At 38.6% G+C, this 24,108-nt stretch overlaps 2 protein-coding genes across 2 annotated transcripts in view; one reads left to right on the plus strand and one right to left on the minus strand.

The window, feature by feature from the left end:
* Positions 1–20,969, minus strand: HACL1 (2-hydroxyacyl-CoA lyase 1). The gene is made up of 17 exons (XM_059471596.1): positions 20,855–20,969; positions 19,776–19,880; positions 16,145–16,185; positions 15,529–15,609; positions 12,810–12,882; positions 12,243–12,320; positions 11,182–11,276; positions 10,675–10,787; positions 8,947–9,082; positions 7,705–7,810; positions 6,284–6,367; positions 5,898–5,999; positions 4,828–4,982; positions 3,525–3,683; positions 3,127–3,234; positions 2,348–2,534; positions 1–1,930 (listed from the first exon to the last, which is right to left on the minus strand). The coding sequence occupies exons 1-17, from the start codon at positions 20,909–20,911 to the stop codon at positions 1,898–1,900; spliced, it is 1,713 nt and encodes a 570-aa protein (XP_059327579.1). The 5' UTR covers positions 20,912–20,969; the 3' UTR covers positions 1–1,897.
* BTD (biotinidase) overlaps positions 20,475–24,108 on the plus strand; it is a 10,401-nt gene continuing 6,767 nt past the window's right edge. The window contains exons 1-2 of the mRNA XM_059471618.1: positions 20,475–20,533; positions 22,022–22,095. The gene's annotated coding sequence lies outside the window, so the exon portion shown is untranslated. The remainder of the gene's footprint in view (positions 20,534–22,021; positions 22,096–24,108) is intronic.

Genomic DNA, 24,108 nt, shown 5'->3' on the forward strand with positions numbered 1-24,108 from the left:
TTAAAGAAGAAACAGCATGAAAATCACTTTTTATTAATTTTCAAGTATAAAATAGTATTTTCTACATTTGCTTATCCAATGCAAATAAGCTCCCCTGTGGTCAGTTCCAGCATTAACTCTTACAGATATTTTATACCATGATAATGAGTTGTGTTTAATCAGAGAAACATATCAAAATGAATTTGTGAGACAAGAAGAAGAATGAAACAAAACTAATGTCAAGATTCAACATTGTTCCACCTTCCTTGCAGAGTATCCCAGAGAACACAGCAACTCAGCAACCTTACATTTTTTTGTGAGCTATATCCATTCTAGGATTTTATCCTTTTGCACTTCTGGTTATTTCAGATATTTCTTTCAGATATTATCTTCCTGTACCAGTGTGCAGAAACACTCCTATATTCCTCTACCTAACAGTAACCCATGGCCTTGGGCCAGACCCAAACCAAAGTGCCAGACCCAATAAGCCAAGCCTTTTGCAACAAACCTGACTGCAGGCCACAATCCCCTGCCAGCCCAGTGCTCTCGCTCCTTAGGTCATCAAGTGCTTTCCACTAGATAACTAACACTTACTGACAATGGAATAATAGAAAATAAAGCAAGCAAAACCCAAATCAGAGAGAGAATATTCCCTTTTGTGCATGTAACAACAAAGAACCTTGCATTTAAGAATAGATGTAAATATAATCTGTTAGAGTATTCTGCACAGTAACTGTTGTAGGCCATGACAGAAGTATAGACAAAGAGCTACTTAATTTCTAAAGTCTGAACTCTAAGTCAGATTGTCAGATGCAGCAACAAATGAAAATACAGCAGACAGAATGCCAGGCAGGCCAAATATCTGCTTTAAATGTCACCTCTGCATCACAGTGCAGGTGGGACTCTAGGTCTCCATACAGGAAGAACCTTTGTTGTACAGCCACAGCACCAACACTGGTGGTTGTTTTGTGATGCCATCCAAAATTAACATTATGCTCCAGTCTAATAGCTTTTATTGTTGTTGCTCTGGTGAGGGATTTTTTAAAATTTTGTTTTCATTTGGGTTTTTTGGGTTTTCTTTGTGGTCTTTTTGTTGGTGTCACTGTTGATATTTCAGTGATGGTGGTGGTAATGTTTTATTTATAATTTTTCTGATTATAAAGATTTACAATCTATTAATACTGGAAATCTCACTAATAAATATGGCCGTGTTTTCAGCCTGGTGTTTGTGAAGAGCTAAACTTCAAACAAAAATCCAGGGTTTGCTTTTCCTACAAACACCATAAGTTCCAGTTAGTAACAACAAATTCAGCAGACAGAAGCTTAGCCCTTGAGCATGTCTGCATTTTTAATACACTACTTCTACATTCAGAAGAAGCTGAAAAATCAATCTGTAAAATTAGGAAGCTACTACCAATGCAACAGGCTTCAATGCATAATGAGGCCAATCAGGAATTATTCACAACAAGATGCTTTGGTTTGGTCCTTAGAGGACAAAGGTTTTAACAAGCAGAATGGTGGTGTGGTCGGTTAAAAATCAAGCTACTATAATTGCAGACTGGCAAACAAACACTTCTATGTTTCAGAGAGCATAAAACCCTCACCTTATTCTGCTCATCCAGAACATTCAAGATTTTAATTCACAGATAATGGGTATTACTGTGAGTAAAAGCAAAAGTATATAATTTTATCATCAGTGTTTGTGTACCATCTGTTAGAAGGCCGGATATACATTCATATGTGTCTTTCTCATTTTACAATTACCTAATTTCAGCATTTAAAGATTCCTCTAACAGCAGTTCTAAAATCCCACTTGTTCCAGTGCTTATGCAAAATACAGTTGTATCAGTTGTACTGCCAGAAAACAACTCAGTTTGTTTAACATGATGCCTTGCACCACCATCATCTTCCTCTTCTACTACAGGTTAGAACGAGTCAGCCAGGGAAATTCCTGGAAGCAAAAAAACAAACCAACATAGAATAAAAAACACATCAGAATGGACAAACAGTAAGGGGGAATCCACAGGATATAAAGAGTGCTTAAAAATGGTTCATCTCCTTTGGTCTAGAATGAAAAGGAATAACCTTAAATTCTGGAAACAGTCATTAAGGACACTATACAGCCAGTAGGGGGAAAAACCCGAACAAGCAGATAGCAAGGAAAGCAGATGGCATGGTGTAAAAGGACCTGTTCTTTCCAACTCCCAATTCTAACAACAATCTGTTTTTTCCATCTCCCAAATCTAACAACAATCTTTCTTCCTTGCAACCATCCTGCCTCCTCTGTCGTTTAAGTGATAGTCCCTAAGGTTTTCAGAAGCTTACCACCATGAAGCTTGCAGTAAAAGAAAGGAAAAAATATACACACCTGCTTCTTTCTCTCAGATTGTGGATCAATCATTACATTTATAAGAGAAGGTGTTTGCTTGTCAGTCACACTTGCTTTCAGAGCATTCTGCAATTCTTCTGGTGTTTTAACAAAGTATCCTTTGCCTCCAAAGGCAGACATAATTTTCTCATAGTGTGCATTTGGCAGGAGAGAAACAGGAGGTACACTGTAACAGAATGGAAAACATGACTAATGGTATGGGAAAATTGCCAGGCTGACTAATTTAATTACTTTAGCACCAATTTTAAAGTGCAAGATGATTATTGTGCTGGCCTGATGAATTCTTCTGGGCTGAAAAACCTGTGGTTGCTGTATCACCTAAGATGTGTTTATAGGGTACTGTACTCATTTTTATCTTGTGGAGCCATTCCTCAGCTAAGCTTTAGCTTAGTTCTCTTAGTACAGAGATCTCAGAAGCAGAAGTCCTGTGTAAACTCAGATCTCAGATAATTCTGGAGAGTATCAGGAGTTTGAAAGTTACCCACTATGAACTCTGTACTGTGTGAGCTGAACTGCTGCAAGAACCTGAGAAAACTAATAAAGAATCATCTCCCTGCTGCACTGCTGTGCAAACAGAAGGCTGGAACTAGGTTGGCTGTTTGCTTTTGGTAATTGGTTCTTACTTATATGAACTTAGCCCAGGACTAAATTGATTTTATAAATGTAATTTTAATCTGGATCATAAAGCATTAAAAATTAAGAGAATGACCATTTTGGTCACTTCTTCCATAGTTACATAGGACATTGAAGATGCTTACCATGTAGCAGGGTCACCAAACTTTAACATTTGCTCCCAGGAATTTGCATCCAAACCAGTGTAAATCCCATTGTTGTTCACTACGATTATCAGGATTGGCAAGTTGTATCTGTAAAAAGACACATTTGGAAGAATTCTGAAATACTTGCCCCCTTCTGTAAGATGCCAAGAGTGTAATTTTCCTTACAAGTAAAATGACAAAAAAACCCCACTTCCACCTGAAATCCGATTCAACTATCACTAGTAAAGCACTACATCACAACAACATAAAAAATGAGCATGTATGTTTTCTGGCTTCTTTTCATGTGTTTTATGGATGCCCTACCTACCAGCAGTTAAGCTCTTCTAGTTAAAGTGACCCTGAAGAGCATCTTCTTGAGCCAAAAAAAAGCCAGTTACCTGCAGATAGTCTCCACTTCCATTCCAGAAAATCCAAAAGCACTATCCCCTTCTATGCAGACAACTCGCCTTCCAGGTGTGCGGTCCCTGGCTACCATGGCAGCTGCTATGGCAAAACCCAGCCCCACTCCCATGGTTCCAAAGGTACCTGCATCAAGCCTAAAGGGAGAACACACAATTACTATCCCTTTATTGCTACTCAATCTCTTTAATTCATTCATGGTGCCTTACTTTGATTACTTTGCCAATTAGTATGCAAATATTGTTTTATAAATAATTTGTATAAAGAGATACCACATGTAGAGATTATTATAGTCAGCCAAACATTTGATAAAACTGCAAATGTTTTAAGGGATATAAACATACTGGAAAACTCAAATTAAAATGAAGAACTCTTGTACACTAGTGCCACAATAATGAACTATTCTCATATGCTTTTATCTTGCATAGTTACAGTATTTCAAAAACATTCAATTACTGTAGAGACAGACAACATGAAATATTTCTATATTTAATTCCTTGAAAATATAACTATTAGTCTGAAAGCCATTGATTAAATACTGCTGTTCAAATTTTAGTCTTCTGTTCAACCATTTGAAATCAATTTGAAAGCTATAATTTAGTTAGATCATTTCCATCAGAAGCACGTAATGGATACAAAAGTATATAAAGCACTAGATTATTCTAGGGTTAACTGCTTGAATTTCCTTTCAGACATGTGCAGTGCAGTCTGAAGAGACAACCAGTAACATTACTGTGTACTTCTTTTAAATAAGGGGGAAAATACACACTCTTTCCCCTGCTCTACTGGAAGTACATGGGTGCTGTTTGCTGTTTTGCTCACAAAGCAGTATTTTGAGTAGCCACATCTTAGGCATGCAGGTTTACATGAAAGCATGCCCTATATATAATCCAATTTTCACTTTTTCCCTGTTCTGAAGTGTTCCAAAGAAAAACTCTTCATGTGAACTCTTCAACATAAGAATTCAAATGATTGTTTTTATTTTTCATTAATATTTACCACAGACTCTGAACACAGAAACAAACATCAAGGTCAGAGAACTGAACACAATGCTCATCACTCCCTTTCCATAAGAAGAGAGCAACTGTCACCATTCTGCTGCAGAGCACGCAGAGAATTGTTACAATCTACGACAGGACATCAGTATGTGAGTGGAAAACTTTCCTTAATCCCTCTCCCAACATATTATACTTCTGTTTTCTAGGCCATTATTCTTCTTAGCTAAATGAAGACATTTATGCAGAAATGTAGCATGTTGAGTCAGAACAGAAGATATCCCACCTTTGCCGGGGATAGAAATTTGGAAGCATAGTTCGTCCAATGTCCATGGTGTTTGCTCCCTCACTTACTAAAATGCAGTCCTTGGGTATCAGTTCTCTGATGTGATGGAAGACTGTATAATAATTCATAGGTAGAGATTTCTGCAATGCTAATCCCTTAAAAAGAAAAGATATCAGTAACTCCCATGAATAGAATTTAGGGTGCAAAACAGAGGCACACAAATAATAACGATGGAAATAAAATACACTCTGCTTCAGGTAAGGCTGAAGTATTTGGTTTTTAAGGCACTGCATCAAGGTCACTCCTTTTGTATCTATCCTGAGGACACAACAGATTTATCAGAGGCTCAACAAGCTCAGCAGCCCTTCAATAGCCTATCATTAGCAGAAGCTATTAAAACTCAGTTTAACCCAGGAGGCTCATGAAATTTTTCTGCACCAGGCGTGACTATTTACAACCCTAAGTGAGCTGTCATCTTTGTGCTGGGAGATAATTCAAAAGAGCAATTTGTTAAAATGACTTTATTTTAGATCCCAGTCTTGGGAACATGCATCTGAAGTTGCAGAATATGAGTTACACAAAGTAACATAATAGGTATATACCAAGCATCTGTGGTCTCTTTGCCTTAACAGCTACTTGCTTTTAACATAGATTAAACCTAGAGCAGCACTGCTAAACTGCACAATTACAAACAATGATTACAATTAGAAGAAAACTAAGAATGTGTCTTCACCTAAGCCAGTTTCCACTTGGAGTACCTGGAATATCAGTCCACTGCTTAAAAGCTACTGCCCATAATACAGCAGCTCTGGCTGTGGTCTTCTACTAATGACTTTAAGAATCCAATCCCAAAGTGTAATGATTTCTACACAGTTTGAATTTATACAAAATCATAGAACACTTAAGCATAAGAAGAGTAAGCCTGTACCAGAATGGTACAAATTTTCAAAGTCTGGGTGACTTAACTGAGAAATAATTGAGGAAGCTGGATATATACCAGTTACAAAACTGACAATTTATCAGTGCCTGTTATAGCAAGAAACCTTTTAATTTCTTTAATGTCACACTACCTTTGATCTTTCCTCATTGTTCTTTATTTTCCCTCTTAGCTTCTGCCACCACTCTGAATTAGAAGGGTATTTCCATGATCTTCTGTTGAATTCTTCTAAGAGCTGGAACAATATTTCAATGTTGTAAAGGGGTCTTTCAACATATTTAAAAGACAACAAGATATCAATAATAACATTACTAAGAACCATCCCAGCACAATCACAGTAATCAGAATGTTTAAAATAAAATTTGAGAATAGACTGGATATACAACACAAATATACTGCCTGAAAAATGGTTCCTTGAACAGTTGGTTTTTTTTTTCTTTTATTTTTAACTGGCAAATTGCACCACATGAATCAGAGGAAATTGAGGTCAAAACCAGAGGACACGGGACATTATGTTACCTGCTCAGTCACGGCGTTTATGTCACCAAATAAAGTTGCAGCTGGCCTTACATTATTCCCCAGCTCTTCTGCACAAATATCAATCTGTATTTCAAAAACAAAACCAACCATTAACTCAAGGATATTAACCAGAATGGGTTTTTTTATTTCAAGTGAGGAACATGCCCTAACATGCATAGATGTCTAACATTGTCTTCATATCCTGTTTTGGCTGCACAGGTAACTTCCTTTGTCTTTCCCTGACATGACATCAGGAAACAACCCTTTATAAAAAGTAAAACCCTATGGTATATACCTATTTTAATGAAAAGGCATATATATCCTTAGAGCTGACTGCTTGCTTCTTTCAAGCTCCTGCAGACACTGTAGAACTTTATTACAGCAATGTATGCAAGCTAAAAATCTGGGTTCAGGTATACCTATACAAAGCAGCAATTTTTTCAGAGAAAACTGTGTGCATGCTACTTGACAGTAAGAACTTAGTTAGCATGAAGAAACTGAAAAGTAAGTTGCAACTACTGAAGCAAATCTATCAGGGATGCATGAGCCCTCTAAGGTTACACAAACTGTTATTATACCAGGTCACACAGACAATGAAGTGACTTAATTTTTTTCACTATCAGAGATTAGTACTAAAACACTAAGTGAGATGAAAAAATATTTTCTTTAAATTTTTAGGAAGAGGAATAATATAATATTTGCAAAAATAACATGTATTTTTAAACATTTAGCTTAAAAATTAATGCTATTAAGTTTGAAGTGAAGTTTGGAACTTTAGACTACATTCCAGGTCAGTGTAAGCAGGACAGCCAGTATGAATCAACTACTACTATTTGATCACAGAGTCTTGGAGAGGAGATTTTAAGGACACAATTTGAAGACTTCTCTTTCTAAGAACTGGCAGATTATCAAATGTAATAATTAGTTTAACAGCCTTTCTTCCTCTTATTTCATTTCTGAGTGACTGAGCTCTTATAATATGACAGGATTTGAAAGCAGCTCTTTTTCAGAAAAAAAGTCAGCCAAGAGAGCAGTATGAAAGATTCCACAATTTCAAAGACAGTTTTCTTTCAATCATAGAAATTCCAATGCTCCAAAGATCACAACAGTATTGTGAGTCTAACCCTATATTAGTCAATGGCATAGATGTATCTGCCCCCCTCATTACAGCAGCACCAAGCTCTTGATACTAGGAACAATACTGTAAGCATTCTTGAAAAAAAATTGGGAAGTAAAAACAATAATTAAAGAGAGCATAAGTATTTCTGGAGAATTACCATAACTATATGCACCATACTGCACTGCCCATATGGAAGTATTTGCCACATGAAAGACATTACCAAAATAATTTACAACAATTGCTCTGGTTAATGCTAGAACACAGACGGCTTCCATTAAGTGATAAAAATTTTCCTGCTTACCTGAATAACCTTTACATCCTGTCGATACCTTGGGGGAAGACCAAAATGCAAAATCCAATTCAACCTTGCACCAAGCAAGATGATTACATCAGCATGCAGTAATGCCCTAATAAAGGAAAATGACAGAAGCAGGTAAGAAGGAATCACTATTACATATAACAGTCTTTGCAAAATTAGAAACAACCCTAACCACCACAGCAAACCTCAGAATACACATAGAATTCTTCATTCCTCTAAGCTGCTTGCTTAGCCCCAAAACCCTGTATCCTTTTATACAGCCAATCACCAAGCCATTCTAAAGTTAAGGAACTTAAGAAAAAATTAATTACTATTTTCCTATTACACTGCATATAGGAGAGGAATCATATACATTGTGAGACCAACAGGATGCTAGAATGATGCTCAGGTTAAAGCAAAGACTCACTATTGTGACACTGACAACAGTGGATGCCAAAATTAAGACTGGTATGGGCCTCTCAGTTTAGTCTCCCATTAATTTACCTTTCAGATAGGCAGACAATATTTGGTATATTCTTTTATTTTCTATTCTGCCTAGCAGCATGCTTAACAGTGATAAAGCTAATATGCTCAGCAATGGACAGCATTTTACTTTCAGGGTATATAAATGCTCCATCTGCAAACTGACTCTGTGCATATTCATACATAGTGGGGTTCTCAGAGTCCAGTCACATTAATTTTGTCAAAAGCCAAAAAAAAAAAAACCTGTTAAAAATCACTTTAAACATACTCATTCAGAGTAGTTTGAAATATATTACTTTTCTTTATAAATAAAGTGCAATTTAGTGATAGGGTATTGCAAACATCACACATAAACAACAGCTGGCAAACCTTCAGCTGCAACAAGCTTCGGTGTATGGTCTTAAAGTAAAAAGAAGGAGTTTATCTAGTGCACAAAGTTAAATGTTTAACATAAACTGATTACCAGCTATGTTTTATGTTACAAAATACACACTAGCAACATGTATACATCTACTTGCCATAGGTTTCATAGCTACAGAATATATTATATCTCAAAGTATTTTCCTGGTCAGCATTCTAAAGTGATCCACTTAAATGTGTTGTCCCTTTTCCAGCAGAATCTCCAGTGCTCTACAGTGAGGTGCAAAAAATAGTTGAAAAAATTTCTGTGGTAGGAATTTTCTCATCCCTGGCATCTGTAGCCCACCAAAATTCCTAGTTGTTTCTTGTCTGTTAGGATTAGAAGCCTTGCTTTATATTTACGTTGATCTTGCTGCAGCTACACAATTTGGATGGTTATCAGGAACTACTCCTTTTGCCATTGGGGTGGGCAAAAAAGGCAGTCCACAAAGGTCCACCAACTTTCTGATGTTGTTTTCAGCATGTGAATAAGCAGCACCTGAATGAAATGAAAGAGACTGCTTAATACTACAGAAACCAACTGTATTTGCTTGAACTACAATTATGCTGATTACATTATGGCAGAGAGAGTACTGTTTTCCATTATGAAATCTGCCTGTTACTTTTCATTCTGAAGAACTCAAAACTAAACATGCCAAACCACAGATATCTGCAGTTAAAAATGTCACATACTTTTGGGAAAAATTTTTGTTTGCTTGTTTTTTTGGTAAGACTTCAGCTGAACTCTTCTATCAATTTTTATGAAGCAGGGCAGGGAAAAATAGGAGATCTGGTTTATTTAAAATCACAATTTTTTAGTGAGTGAAATTTGAATTATGGGACAGAGACTTCTGCAGCAGCAACATGAGATGATGTCGTGTCATGTCATTTCTTGCTTACCCCTTGCTCCATAACAACCTGCCCAAAGACTCTACTATAAGCCTTTAGTGAAAAGAGAGAAACACAAACAAGTCCTTGCAAAGGTATGTGTTTGTGCACACATTTCCTGATGCTGCAGTAGCTGATGGCTGCTGAATTTAGCTTGCCCAGGTAACCTGGATTAACTGACTGGTCCTTGTGCATGGCTTGAATCTATGAGTCTTAAATCCTGAAAAATATACTTTTGCAAATCTTTCAAAAAAAATTCTGCTAACAATATATAGCACAAAGTCCAGGCACATTTGTTGAGTAAATTCTCAAATGTTGACATAGACAAAACACTTTTTTTTTGAGTTTTCCACCTTCCACTTTCAAAGAACACCCTTTTCTTCCTGTGTATCCAGCCAGCGAGAAAAAAAACCAACCCATAATCGCTTCTGATCTACCTTCTGTTTTCAATTTCATTACCTTATCAATCATAAGATCCATCTCATTTCAATCACTGCACTCCCCAATTAAACACAGACAGAGATCATTCCCCATATCTGCAGGAAAACAGCCTGGGTTAAATGAGCTGGTTATTTTAATTCTCTTCCTAGCTGACCTGTATCTTCAACAGGAACACCATTGCACTGGCTAACACTCCACAAGGAGGCATAAAAGAAGTGAACTAGCACAGAAAATAATTACCCTCCATCTCCAAGAATTGATTACACTGGCAGAATACAAAGAAAAGTCTGTAAAGCAGCAACAGCAGCAGCACCTGCTGTGTTGCTGTACATCCCCACACAGGTAGGCTGGCACTTAAAGCAAGAACCAGAAAAATTACCTTCGGTTACTCTGATTCTTGCTATATATGCCAGAGCAGAGAATATTTCTTTAATAAAATTTAAATTGCTTGGAATTTTGGAAGTGATCCCTTGGTATTTGCTCTAGGATTAAAGACAACAGTTATCTGGGTTTTTTCTACATAAACTTGTATTTTACCAGTTGATTTTCCTTAAACTAGAAGAAAAATAAACTATTAAAGAACAGAAAAAAATTCTAAAACCTGAGCAGATTTTAACGTCAAATTCCAAAGAATTTTGTGTTTTTACTACTGGTTGGTTGGTTTGTTAGACTAAAAAGAATATGGGTAACACTTCTGGGGAAAAGCAATCACAGTTCTTGTCCTGAACATGCACAGTTCAAAGCTACACCAAAGCATTCTACCTTTGCCAATGATGAGCAGAGGCTGCTGGGCAAGAGCAATGACAGAGGCTGCTTTGGATACAGCAGAGTGCTCAGCCAAGCTGATGGGAGGTGGCAGGCAGCATTCCATGTACCTGCAGCCAAGCAAAACAAAAGAGGCTCTTTAAAAGATTCAAAACAAGAAATGCTGATATTGTTTAGCATAAAAGTGCTGTTGCTACACACCATGTTACAGCATTTATTAGAACAGGAAATATATTTTTCAAAACAGGCTTTGAAGTTTTCCCTCCTTGTCTCTTTGATCTTGTAGGTAGTTTTGTTTCAGAGATTTACAGAGTGACATCATTATATTACCATATTAACTCATTCTTTTTTGCACATTTCAGTACAAACTGTAATCTGTATCATGTTATGATACAATGTCACATTTAGAGGCTTGATTTTCTTGTTTTAGGAAAGAAATTGACCTATAAATGAATTTTCTTTTGTTCAGTAATTTTAAAAGTAATGAATGTAATCTTTACGCACTTGACAGAGCTCTTATTCACCTGAAGATTCACAAAATCCCCGGGTATGTCAATATAGCAGGAACCTGGACGACCATACATACTGGTTCTCACAGCCTAGAAAACATACAATCACAGCTTTAATCACTGTTTGACAGGATTTTAAAAATATCTATATTCAAAAAAGCAAGAAAACTGCTGTAGGCAGACAAGGTATACAGTTTCATTTTGCTGATTCATCACAGTGGAAGCTTCCATGGATTTATACCACAAAATAAAGTTTTGACAGCTATTTACACTTTCTCTTATATACCAGCTGGAGCCTTTCAGCAGATGCACAGTATTAGACTCTAAATTCTTTGTTTAATTTGCAATGAGACAATGGCTTTATCAGCTGTTATGTTTGGAGATACAAAATTAAATATGCATGCTGAATTCTACTTAAAGTAGCAAAAACAGAGTAAAACCAAGATAACCAAGGCCTCCATTTTCTATTACTTTTGATCCCAGTTCTTATATTCCAGCTAGATGCTCTGCTGAATCTGCACTTCTGGAAACAGTATGCAGAATTTAGGCTGACATGGCTGAAGGGCTGCTACAGCAGTACCAAGAGACTTCTCTAATCCTCTCTGAAGCACTGAGATAAGGATGTGTTTTTTTCACTCTCAAAAAAACCCAACAGAACAGCAAACAAACTCAAACCCCAAATACAACCATCTCCACTGCCCCCCTCCAAATCTCCTTCACATGACAATGGTAAAGCTGAAGCATTTTATTTCTAGTTATTGTATCTCTGCCTAAAAGCATTTATTTCATAAAAGTTTTCCAACTTTATCTGAAGCTAACAAAAATCACTGCAGGGATCAGTAAGCATCTGACTGGACTAGGATCTATTTCTAGCCTATTCCATAGCATTGTCCATAAGGCAGAACCTCCCCAGTTGTTAATTTACTCAATCAACCACCACTTCCTTTCTGCCAGAGCAAATTACTCAGAATAACAACTGTACAAAAATAAACCCTCAAAACCTAAACAGGAGACAGTTACCTGATGTTCTGTTGTTTATTTTGTATTTTTTCATACCTTTTCAATAACAGCAGGAATAACTTCCAGGCTGCTTGGACGGACAGACAGCTTGCTGTACAGCCTGCCAGCTTCAACCTGAATAAAGGCAAATAACCATTGTATTGATTTATCAAAGTAATTTTCTAATTTCCACTTGAATAAAATTAAAGAAATGACAGATGAAAACCAATGAGGTGGAAACTTCCCCATAGAAAAATGCAGTAGCAGCTGGTGAAAACTGTCAAGACCATACTCATACCTCCATATGCTTAAGTTTTTTTGCTTTTTTTCTTTTCTTCCCCCATAAACTGGTTTATTTTCTTGGACATTTTGCTTTTGTCCTTCTCAGAACAAACAAAGGTAATTTATACTAGCTGAAAACCTAAAATAGAGTATGAATTCCAACATGAAGGCAATCTGCTGTATTTACACAATGTCAATTTTAAACCAGTAGGTGGAGCTAATCAACAGCATTATAAGATCTGCTAGGAAATGTTAGTGTTTGGGATTGTTTTTCCTACAATAATGAAGAAACAAGAATTATTTAACTGCAACCTTCCTGCAGAAAGCTATATGTCTGTGTACCTGTGGGAATTCTTGGAAAGCTCCCATGGTTTCCTGATTTCTGTCAGAAGAACCGCCAATAACAATCAAAGGCCTAGAAAAGTTACAAAACAAACAAAAATTAAAAAAAAAACAAACAAAACCCCCTGTAAGTATACATATATACATATAGCATCCCCAGATCTGTACAAGAATAGATACAGAATACAAAAATGGATTCTAAATATCAGAGTGTCAGCCAGTAGCCTTCCCAGCAGCTTTTGGGTTACCAGTTTTGGGACAATTTGGCCATATTAAGTGACTTGGATCATAGAAGTTCTAAAACCAAGTCCCATTGCAGGCAATTTTCATTTAAGTTTGAAAATACAGGTGACACAGTGGTTTGAGGGAATGATAACACCTAATAAGAAGTTAAAAAGTATTAATTGGTCCAAAAAGTATTAAGATGTGTCTTTATAAAGGATACTGTAACATGCACAAGCACTAGAACTAAGAAACAAGCTAGAATACAAACTTTCAAAAATATTATGCTTTCTTCTGATACAACTTGGAACACAGCTAAGTTAGCTGGCTGAGAGCTAACTCCCTGCATTTTGTTTTTAGTAAAAAAACTCCAAAACTGAAAAAAACAGACAAAAAATTAACATGCCTGCAAGCAGTCCTGAATTTAAATCAGTTCACAGCTAGGCGAGGAAGGCAGTATTGCGTTACCATGAGGGTTATACATTCCGCAGGAGCACATTTTTACTGTCATTTCCACAAAGTATAATAAATAATTTTCCTACAGTGAATGAAAACCTGTCTTTTATTCAAATTGTAGGTCAAACACCTTAAAATGCTAAGTGCTGAGTCAACAGAGGAAAGTTGTTTTATTGATCTTATTCATCTACACTATATTGAAATATTGGGTCTATAACTTTCTAGGCTTTTTCTCTTAAACAATTTCTCTTCAAATCCGGCCTTATAGACTGCATTTATCTATACAATGTATCAAGCTCAAACATTAGCAGTGACTTCCATGCATAATCCTAAATTTAATCACCCATAAGACTTGGGGATATGTGTATCTAGATCCAAGCTTCATAACCAGGCCATTTCTCTGCCATACATCAAAAATCTCAGTTCTAATCCCCAGGAGCAGTGAAATGAGAACTTCAGGCTGCATCTTACCTCCATGAAAAATCTTTATGGAAAAACTCACTTGGTGACTGCTCTACACATTTCATTCTGCTTCATCCCCTCAGCAAAATGATTATTACTATCCAAGACTGTTTGACAGCAACAAACCCTATGTTCCTCTCACTTGCCTTTTTCAAATTTATTTAAGTATTTTAATGAACAAATTAACTACTACTTCCCAATAATGAAATACAATTACAAAACTGATCTACTATTTAGAAAGCCAACTCCAACAGCTATATCTTGAAAATATTTAGTTTTGCCCTTGAAGTTTTAAACAATTCTAACTAGAAGTAAGTTTTTCCCTCAAGGAAATCATTGTACTACTGTCACAATATTGCAGACATTTTGAAGAGCAGTGCTTATAAAAACAGTGAGGCAGACAGAACATTTGACTATAATGAAACTAATGATGGTAAGTCTTATGGACTTGCAGGAGAAGAACTTCAGTAAACTGATAAAAAATTTAACTACAATTTCAGCATGCTTGTGTTTACTCCAAATCTTACCAACTAGCACACACTTGTCTTTGGAATCTATTGTCACAGCCAGAATGAGGTACAAAATCTTGCTCAGAATGAGTCAGGACAGGAGGCAGCAGAATGGCAGGCAATTTTTAGCAGGAAGTATCAAGAGGTTTTACCCTTGAAAATGCAGTTTACGCTCAAAAAAGTCTCCTGCAAATCCATAAGTAAATTACATGTACACTTCTTCCTTAGAATCAAACTCCTGACTGTTCAAAAGCAAGGTTTTCCTATAATCTTTTTTAGTCTAAGGTCAAATAGTGACAGCAAAACTTTAGTCAATAACTCATTTTTTAAAAAAAGGATTTGAACACTAGAGGACTTTTTTCAAAATGTCAGATTTGATTTGTAGTGTTCCCATTACCGAGCTCCCCTCATCCATCAGCCACTGCTAATTCAGGGCTCCAGTGTTCACACTGCTCTGGATCACATTCTGTTCTGTGAACACATCTGCTTGCTATTGCTACAGCTTCTTCCCAAAATTCCTCAGTACAGCTTTCTGAACAGTTCCAGGGGCACACCAGACAAAGCTGTCACGTCTCACTGAAGGCTATAGGAGTAAATACTATCCTTCTGTACATAATTTAATTCAATACTTAATTACTGCTCTAAATGGCTGTGTGGGGAGCAAATAGGGATTTTAACAATGCAGTTGTCAATTTATTCATGTATGAAATACAGTAATTCAAAGGCAGTATGAATTTAAATTTAGGAAACACCTTTAAGATGATCTCCATGATCATGAGAGCATTACAGGCTAATATTGACTTCATTTTCAAACACACCCATACAACCAGCTGTACTGGTAGATTTTCTAATATATACACAATGGAGTAGGACAAAACCAAGAATTTTATCAATGAGAATACAAAAATGTAACTAAATTATTTTAAGGTTGATAAAGGAAGAATTCCTTTTTTCCCCTTTCATGCGGATAATGAGAAAATTAAAATACTAAATACTGTGGAGCTCAACATCTGAAACAAGTAACAACACACAATTATTGGAATTTTAAAGGAAAAATGCAGTTAAATTACCAGCAGTTAATGGTTGCATTTGCCATCCCACCAAGGGTGTGTAAGAAACCTGGACCAGACACTACAAGACATACTCCTGGTCTACACAGAAAATACAAAAAAAGAAAAAAAAGAGGAAGAGAGAAAAGCAAAGTAAGCACAGGGAACACCAAATAAATAATCAACAAAAATTAGTAAGGTGCTGAAATATAGAATATTAAAGCTTTACTCATGTCACCAAAACTCATGAATGGCTAGGAATTTGTATGAATGACTAAAGGTAGACATGGAAATCAGAAACTATGGAGCTGTATCAATCCAATTAGAAAAACAAGTGAACAATTATGTGCCACGCACACAGACATGGGCAACACACACAGGCTTATCCTGACACAGCTCTGACTTCTTCTACCACATTTGCTCTGCCATCTAATGTAAACTTATGTTTGCAGTTTTCTCAACTGTACTTTATTAGCAATTAAGAAAACTCACACTGGAAGAAATGCATCTGATTGAACACAAATTTTACTGAAATTTAATTCAGGCAGAGACTTTTGCTATTCCAGGTGATGAGATAAAAAAATATAATTCTTAATTAGTGGGCATTTCTTAACAGCTTTGCACACTCTTTACATACCTGCCAGTCAAATATCCAACAGCAGATGCAGCATAACAAGCCTGTTGAAAATATTGGAGTTAATTATATTATTATTATTATTATTATTATTATTACACTTAATGATATTTTGTACATAACTTTCAACAAAAATACTGAAAATAAGCAGGTACAGATTCTTCCCTGACTATAAGAGCTTAAATATAAGTAAAACTCCATTTCACTCTTCTCATTATTAGAAGTGTGAAGTGAAGATTAATATGAAAAATCTCAAGACTCTTCTCCACTTCCCTCCACATTTCAGGCTCCTTTTGTCACAAGTTATTACATTAGGATTATTTGGGAATTGAAAAAGGAAAACATCAACCAGATTAAAAAAACCCAATTAAAACCAAGGGAAAAAAAAAATAGAACAAAACATGAAACTTCTGCTTTCCACTGCCTTCAGAATGAACATGGAAGAGGGACTTGCAAGAGAAAGACAACAAGCAGAAATGCACCTATTCTGAACTGTATTTCAGAAATCAAGCAAAAGGTTGAAATCTCACATCGGAGACAATAATTGAATTATTTGGGATCATCTCTTATAAGCTGAGCTGCTGAAATACTTCTCCCTCTGCTTTGGTATCACACATTCAAAGAAAAATTATGTTTTGAATAAAAATTACAAAAGTAACATATACAACATGTGTTGGCACAGCTTATCAGCAGTGTTATTGCAGAGTATGTTTTTTAGCTATTCCTGTAGTGATATTAAACATTTGGATACAAATTTCACCTGCAAAAATGACAACATGTGATCAAGAAGTTTACAGGTGACAACAGAACTCAAGAACTCAGGTGTGACATTGCCCAGTCTCTCATATTTTCATACTCCTGTCTTGAAATCAATGAGTTCTAACACTTAATGGAAAAAAAACCCCTCATTTTGCAATATCTTGTAATTTTTTAAAGTAAGCTTCTGGCCTTAGAACCTGCCCCTTTCATTTTTAAATAGACTGGAGATTTGATTTTAGTTATAATTGAGTACTCTGGTGATAAGATGCCCATATTGGTTCCAGCTGCCATTATTAAAGGGTTCTTTGAGCCCAATTCCCTTCACAGCTGCACCAACACCAGCATAATATATGCTCACAACTAAGGATACAAATATCAAGGGATTGGTTTGAATATGTAGTGATAATTATTATTAAAGAGTAAGAATTAACACAAATAATGTGTTTTGTTAACAAATAGAGTAAAGGGGGTTTTGAAGTTTAGAACTGAGCTGGGTTATCAGTCTCATAAACAAGCGCAGCAATCTCTAATTACCCAAGGAGAGATACAAAAAGCACCCGCCCCTGTGAAGTTGCAACACAGTTTTCACTGTTCAAAGGGCATGTGGATGCAGGTGAACTGCTTCTGGCAAACTTCCACCATGTTACAGGCCACAGGAGAATGGCTTGTGGGTATTGGCAGTGCTACTTTTAGCTCCATGCTTTCATCAGGCGTTTCATTCTGCAGTTTTATGAGTTTTTCACACAATTATTAACGTTGGAAAAGACCTCCAAGATCACTGAGTCCAGCCTGTGGCCTATCACCATCTTGTGAACCAGAGCATGGCCCTCAGTGCCACATCCAGTCACTTTTGAACACCTCCAGGGATGGTGACTCCACCACTGTCCTGGGCAGAATAAGAACATAAGGATGCCAACCAACAAGTATGCTCCTTGATAATTATCTCACCATGAGATTTTATTGTGTTTGAACTTGTTTATGGGCCCTATTTCCTATGAGCACTGCTAATTAAAATGTTATCACTTTTACAGGGAAATCCTTTTGCTACATCTGGCCTAGAAATGAGGTAGAAACTCAAATCCTGGAAAAAAAAATCCCTTAATTTTCCATACATCATTTACAGCTGCCTTCACCAATAAAGGAGGCAGCTGCATACACATCCTCCACAGCCAGACCACACAACTGAGACATTTAAAACTATGACATGTATATATTGAGTATATCTTGAATATACTATACATAACCTTTCACCCTTTGCCAAGAAATTACTCTATTATTCACTGGGGATAAAGAACAAACCAAAACTCACTACAAGATGCAGCTTCATTCATCCTTTTCAACTCCCCAAAGAAGAGAAATCCTGACATTTTAACTTTAAAACAGTCTTTTTGTGCTGTTTTTATTCTACAACAAAAGCAGCTCATAATTAAACCATAAATCATCTAGTAAAGACTAATAAATAGAACAGCATCTTGTTTGGCAGTGCAAAGCAATCTTCTCTGGTAATTATAGACACCTGAGGAAATTAATTTTAATCATGTTAGTAACCACAGCTAAAACTAGAATATTTGCTAAATGGCCTGCAGGAATATGAAGACTGTGCTGAATTCCCAGTTCTTCAAAGACTCAAATACACCTTTTAAATATGTTTGTCTATGTTTGCCTCGCTCATATGTTACAGATTTTCCATAGAGACATGCATTGCTCTAAATTCTCACATTCCAATAGAACTGTAGGGATCAGACAGCAAAAACATACAGCTCACAACCACCTGATTTAGAAGTAGTACTGTAACAACACTGTGTTGAGGACTGGGACAATCCTAAAGATTATGAACTAAACAAGTTAAGGAAAACTGGAAACTGCTGTAGGCCAGGTATGGATGAGAAGCTGCTGGTCCCTCAGCCACCAGTTCAGCAGCCAGCTCCCCATCTTGTGCAGCAACCCTTCAAAAGAACAAATAATCCCAAGGTTATCTTCGATCTGAGATTACCCAAGAAATTACTGAGATTTAAAGAGTTACTACTGTGGGAAACTAAACAAATGCAGAATTAGCAGCACAGCACCAAAATGCTGAGGAGCTTGGCTCTTTAATTTCTGACACCTACACAATAAAGCTGAATATATATAAATAAGAGAGTCTAAGTGTATGTTCATGGTTGATTTTGAGGACTTGGAAGCATTATTACTTTCTATGGTTTGCTGTTCTGTGAGCTTTTAAAACACAGTTAAGGAAAAACCCCTAGAATTATTTAAATTGTTAGAACAACTTTATCAATCAACAGGAAAACTTTCCTCTTTGGGTACTTAAGAACATGATATAGACAGGGGGAAAAAGGAAAGGAGCCAGCAATAAAGTCCTAAAAGGAACTAAAATACTACCAGTCAGAGCAAGAATGATAATATTGGGAAGTGTGCATAAAGCTACATAAAACCAAAAAGCCCTGGATGAGCATCTCAAAATAATATCAGCATCTGGCAGATAATATTTGACACTATATCACTTGAAGGAGATAATGTTTTATAATTTTTTTTGTTGTCCATCATATGCTGTCTTTAAATTTTTTTTCCTCTCTCCTATCCTTGCTCCCTTATTGGAGAACAGCATTTTTAAATGAAAGAAGATGCAATTTCCTTAACAGAAAAGAAGTGGCCACTTCAAAGTGGAAGTGGGAAAAGAAGGGCACAAAGAAACACTCAACCCAATGCACCAATGTTCTCCATTATTCCAAAATAACAGTGGCTGCTGCTGTATAGGTTCTTTAAAGGAAAATTCAGAGACCACATTCTTTCTAGTAAGAAAACTTAAACTGGGTTTCATTCCATTGTGAAACAGTTAAGGAAAGAGTTGGTCCCATTACAGATATATACTTACAGCTTGCTCATTTCTCATTCCCACATATTTTATTCCAGCTGCCTGGGCTGCAATTGCAATTTCAGTGACTGGAATACCAACAATGCCAAACATGTATTCAATATTCTATAAAGAAAAAAGTTGAGAAAAGTCAGACTGTTTTTTCCCAAAAAACAGCTTTAATAAGCACATGCCAAACACAGACATGCTAACTACACAGGCAATCTAAAACTAAAATGTAACATATATAGTCACAGAGAAGCTCACAGGTCACTGAGGCAACATCAGCTGATGTTTGCAGCTCAGCCCTCTGTGGTTGTGAAATTAACATAAATGGATTTTGGGAGGCTACAAGCAGTGGGACAAGGGTTCGGTGCCTCAGTCAAGGTGTGTTCAGTGCTTTTCACTGAGCAATTCTTACCTGGGACATCCCTGTTATGTCACTTTCCCAATTCTCAGTATGTCACCTTCCTCTACTCTGAAATGCCTCATGGCACCTTGTGCTTTCACACTTTCACAGAAAACTAAGGGCAAAACGGGCTGGGAAAGCACCGTGCCCACGGAAACACAGAGCTGGAGAAGACTACGCTTATCTGGATTACAGCTGAACTACTTTTCCATGTTTCACAGGCCAAACGCAGTGTCTTCTCCCAAGACCCGTGCCAGCATCTCGAGTTTAGTGATAACACAGAGTTTTCGTCGCTGTAAGGAGGCGCAGGAGGCACATCCATCCAGCTGTCACGGGCAGAGCCGCAGGGGAGCCCCGGCATCGCTTGGTGGTAACGGCGGACGGCTGAGCTCGGGAGGGGGCCGGCTCGGGAACGGGGCAGGCTCGGGAATGGGGTAGGCTCGGGAACAGGACAGGCCCTCCAGAAGCAGGGAATCAGTGTCGGCCTGGGGAACGCCGCTCGGGGGCCGGGCCGCTCCCGGTCTGTGCGGCGGAACCTCCCTCCCTCCTTCGCTCCCTCTCTCTCCCTCGCTCCCACAGAGCGGCGGGGCGAGCCCTTTCCGTCCGCCCCCGGGTGAGTCCGGCCGCGCACATTCACTCGCCGCAGGCTGTCCCGGCCCGCAGGCTGCCGGTCCCCGTCCCGCGCTCTTACTTGCGCCCGGAGGGCCTGGGCGATGAGCTGCGCCCCGCTGACCGCCTCGCCCTCCATGGCTGCCCCGCCGCCCAGCTGCAACGGGCCGGGCCGGGCCGGGACCGGGGACGAAGGGCGCCCGCGGTGACTGACAGGCGGCTCGGCCAATCAGACAGCGGAGAGGGCGGGCCCGAGGGACCCACCCCTGACCCCGCTGGCGAGCGGTGCGGGGCGGAGACCGGGGTAGCTTCCTATTGGCCAGCGCGGGCAGCCAATCGGAGGCCGCGAGGCGCCGGCCCTGCTGCGTGAGGGTCGCGGCGCGCGGGGGTGGGGGCGGGACCTGGCCGGGTGGTCCCGGGGCGGGTCGGAGCGGGGCGGGCTAGGCCGGGAGGGAGGGATCGATCGATCGATCGATCGATCGCTGCAGGCCCAGCAGTGGTCACGGTGCCTTCCGTGAGCCGCAGGGCCGCCCGGTACCCGGGGCAGCCGTCCCGGAGCGCTCCGGTTGTGTGGGGCTGGTCAGAGGTGGCGAACGCGGAGCGGAGCAAAGTCCGGGGCTGCGTGAGGCGCTGGAGAGCAGCAGGGAAAGCGCCGGAGGAGTGCGCGGCACCCTCCCGAAATCCCACTGAGGGATGGCGCACGCCCCTCTGCCCGGCTCTGCCCGGCTCTGCCCATCCCGGCACGGGTCGCTGAAGTGACACAGGTGACAGCATGTCCTCGCCTCACGGTCCGGCCTGTCCGTGCCACCGCCCGCATTGTCCAGCCGAACCAGGGATGATAGCAGCGCTCCATTCGCCCTCACTCGCCAAACAACAAAAACACATAGATAACAAAACACCGATGGCATAGATAGCAAAAACCTTCACAAAACCTACATTATAAAATACTGTAATATAATGCAGCAAATAAAAGCAGTAGACACGAAGTATCAGTGGAAAACACCTTGAATTTCACTATATTTTATGTATTTTTAAAATACATTGTATAATATATAGCAGAATGGCAGCAACATCACAATCCACAGTTATCATTCAACCTAAAAAACACTTTATTTTTTCATGGCCAATTGAATATTTACCTAGTAATCATTACTGTTCATGTTACTGTTATTACTCTTTATGTTGCTATTTATGTTATTATACTATATGTTGGACATAGCTTAACATGCATTTGCTATTAATCACTCAGGAAGACCCAGACTAGTCCTGTGCTACCTCTGTTGTTTCAAGATTCTTCTGAGTGTAGAAGTGTGAAGAAGAAGGGTATGTGTTGCTTTTGTCTGTGTATATCTCCAGGTGTGGTGACAGGTGACAGACTTCTAAGGTTCCAAAGTTGAAAAGAAAGTGACTGGATGCTTTACTTCACAACACACTGAGATCAGATGGTTCTGAAAAGGAAAACAGGCTGCAGTGTGACTGGGGAGGAAACTTGGCATCCAAACTTGGACTCCAGTCTTTTTACCCTTTGTGGAGAACTACAGCTGGAATATTGTGACTGCGTGACAGTAACACTGCTGTGAAATATTTATATTTGGGTGACATGATCCTGCTGAAGCTTGTCTGTCAGGCAGAAGACCACATAAATCACAGGAAAGGGACATAAAAAGAGAGAAAATTGTAAAGCATTTCAGGTAATGAAAATTTAAAGTCATGGCTCAGGTGAGGTGACAGCTCTGTAGATCCTAAGCAAATTAACTTCTCTTCAAGGAAAAGATTTATGAGATGGTGTGACATCTTCCAGTAGTAAAAGCATCCAGAGTGTGGCAGAGACACACTTTTTGGAATCTCAACAGCCCAAGGGCTGAGTAAACCCTGTTGGTTATCCTTATTTTGGCTGGAAAGTTTAATACACCCAAGCCCAGCCCTGGGGCTTGTCATGGCTCTGTGTGTTAGAAGCAATCCATGAGAGAGCAGAGCCCTGTTGTTTAAGCTGTCAGACAGGGGAAGGGCTTTAGGGAGCACTCACACAAGTGCTCAGCCATCATCTGTAGGACTGGCAGTAATCACAACCCAGAGGGCTGGAGACTCAGAGGAATTATTTTAGTTATTTCAGTTGCCCCAGGTTCAGCCAGATGGGGTTGTGTAGTTGCTTGTTCAGTGCTAAACCTCTTGTGCATGTAAATGAGTTAAAGATTCAGATCAGTTCTTTGGAGTGTTTCTGACCACCAGGAAATGAAACATGGTACAGAAACAAAAACTCTCCAAGCATGTTTGCAAAATGCAACATTTTGTAGAGGCTCATTACCTGTTATTTTTTTTTTTATTGGTGTGTTTGGCATTTTAAAAAGGCAGTTTTTCTAATGCATAGCATTTCCATCTCGTGATCTGAAACTCTCCAGCTTTTTCCATCACTAGTAATGATGAATTCTAATTACATCTTAGTTGACAACTTTATTAAGGAGCAGCTGACTAGAGCCCATTCCTGCCCTAAATAGGCATTTTGGCTTGGAAGGGGTGACAGGAAATAAAAAAGAGAGTTTTGTCAGTGAAGTATAGCACAGCTTGTTTATTTTCAGTATGTTCCTTAACTGTGAGAGGTTTCCCACTCCTGAACTCCCTCCTCCTGCTACTGCTTTATCTGTTCACATGTGCTTTGGTGTTGCAGTTGCAAAGCTGAGCTGCACAGGACAAGGAGGCCCCTCCATTCTTGGCATGCACTGCCAAAGCACCCCCAAAAGTACCAAATGTTTTCCTCAACATGCAGAATAGCAAGGATAACTTGTCATACATCAGTTTTCAAAACTGTTTACATAAATGCAGTGTCTTTAATCCATCTGATTACAGAGAGGCCAAGGTTTTATTCTGTTTTCATCACACTTCAAATAAATGTATGTATGGACACACTGGCTAATTAAAGCTCAAGGAAATAGGAATACGTAGTTGAGCTTACCAGCATTGAACAGCTAAGTTACTCCTGTACCCTTAGAAGTGTTACTATTACATGTTAAGTCCTTTTGGTTGAGCAAACAATTCTTCTGCCTACCATGGGCACCAAGGTTATAATTTTGCTGTCCTACATAATGCTTTTTCCATTTGCTCATTGTTAGGTACTAAGCAGTTGGTGTTTAGGGAAAAAAAAAGCAGTATTGAGGATTGCTATTAGCTGCTTTTCATCCTGGAATTCAAGCAAAGAGATATTTTCAGTTAACTTGCCATAGACTTTCTTTTTTTAGGTACAAAACTACATTTAATAGAACATAAATAAAAATAAGACTGTGATTAGTTTAGAATGGATCTTTTTTTTCCTGCTGAGCTTTAGAGAAGTCTCTTCATGCA

The sequence above is a fragment of the Ammospiza nelsoni genome, chromosome 1, assembly GCF_027579445.1.
Source record: "Ammospiza nelsoni isolate bAmmNel1 chromosome 1, bAmmNel1.pri, whole genome shotgun sequence".
In the NCBI taxonomy this organism is placed as follows: domain Eukaryota; kingdom Metazoa; phylum Chordata; class Aves; order Passeriformes; family Passerellidae; genus Ammospiza; species Ammospiza nelsoni.

Excerpts from the sequence above, each read along its gene's own strand:
- HACL1 (XM_059471596.1), bottom strand. The coding sequence starts at position 20,911 with ATGGAGGGCGAGGCGGTCAGCGGGGCGCAGCTCATCGCCCAGGCCCTC. Across the intron at positions 12,321-12,809 it reads CTTTCCAAGAATTCCCACAG|GTTGAAGCTGGCAGGCTGTA; the intron begins GTACACAGACAT and ends GCCTTTATTCAG. Across the intron at positions 9,083-10,674 it reads TCTGCTCATCATTGGCAAAG|GTGCTGCTTATTCACATGCT; the intron begins GTAGAATGCTTT and ends CATTTCATTCAG.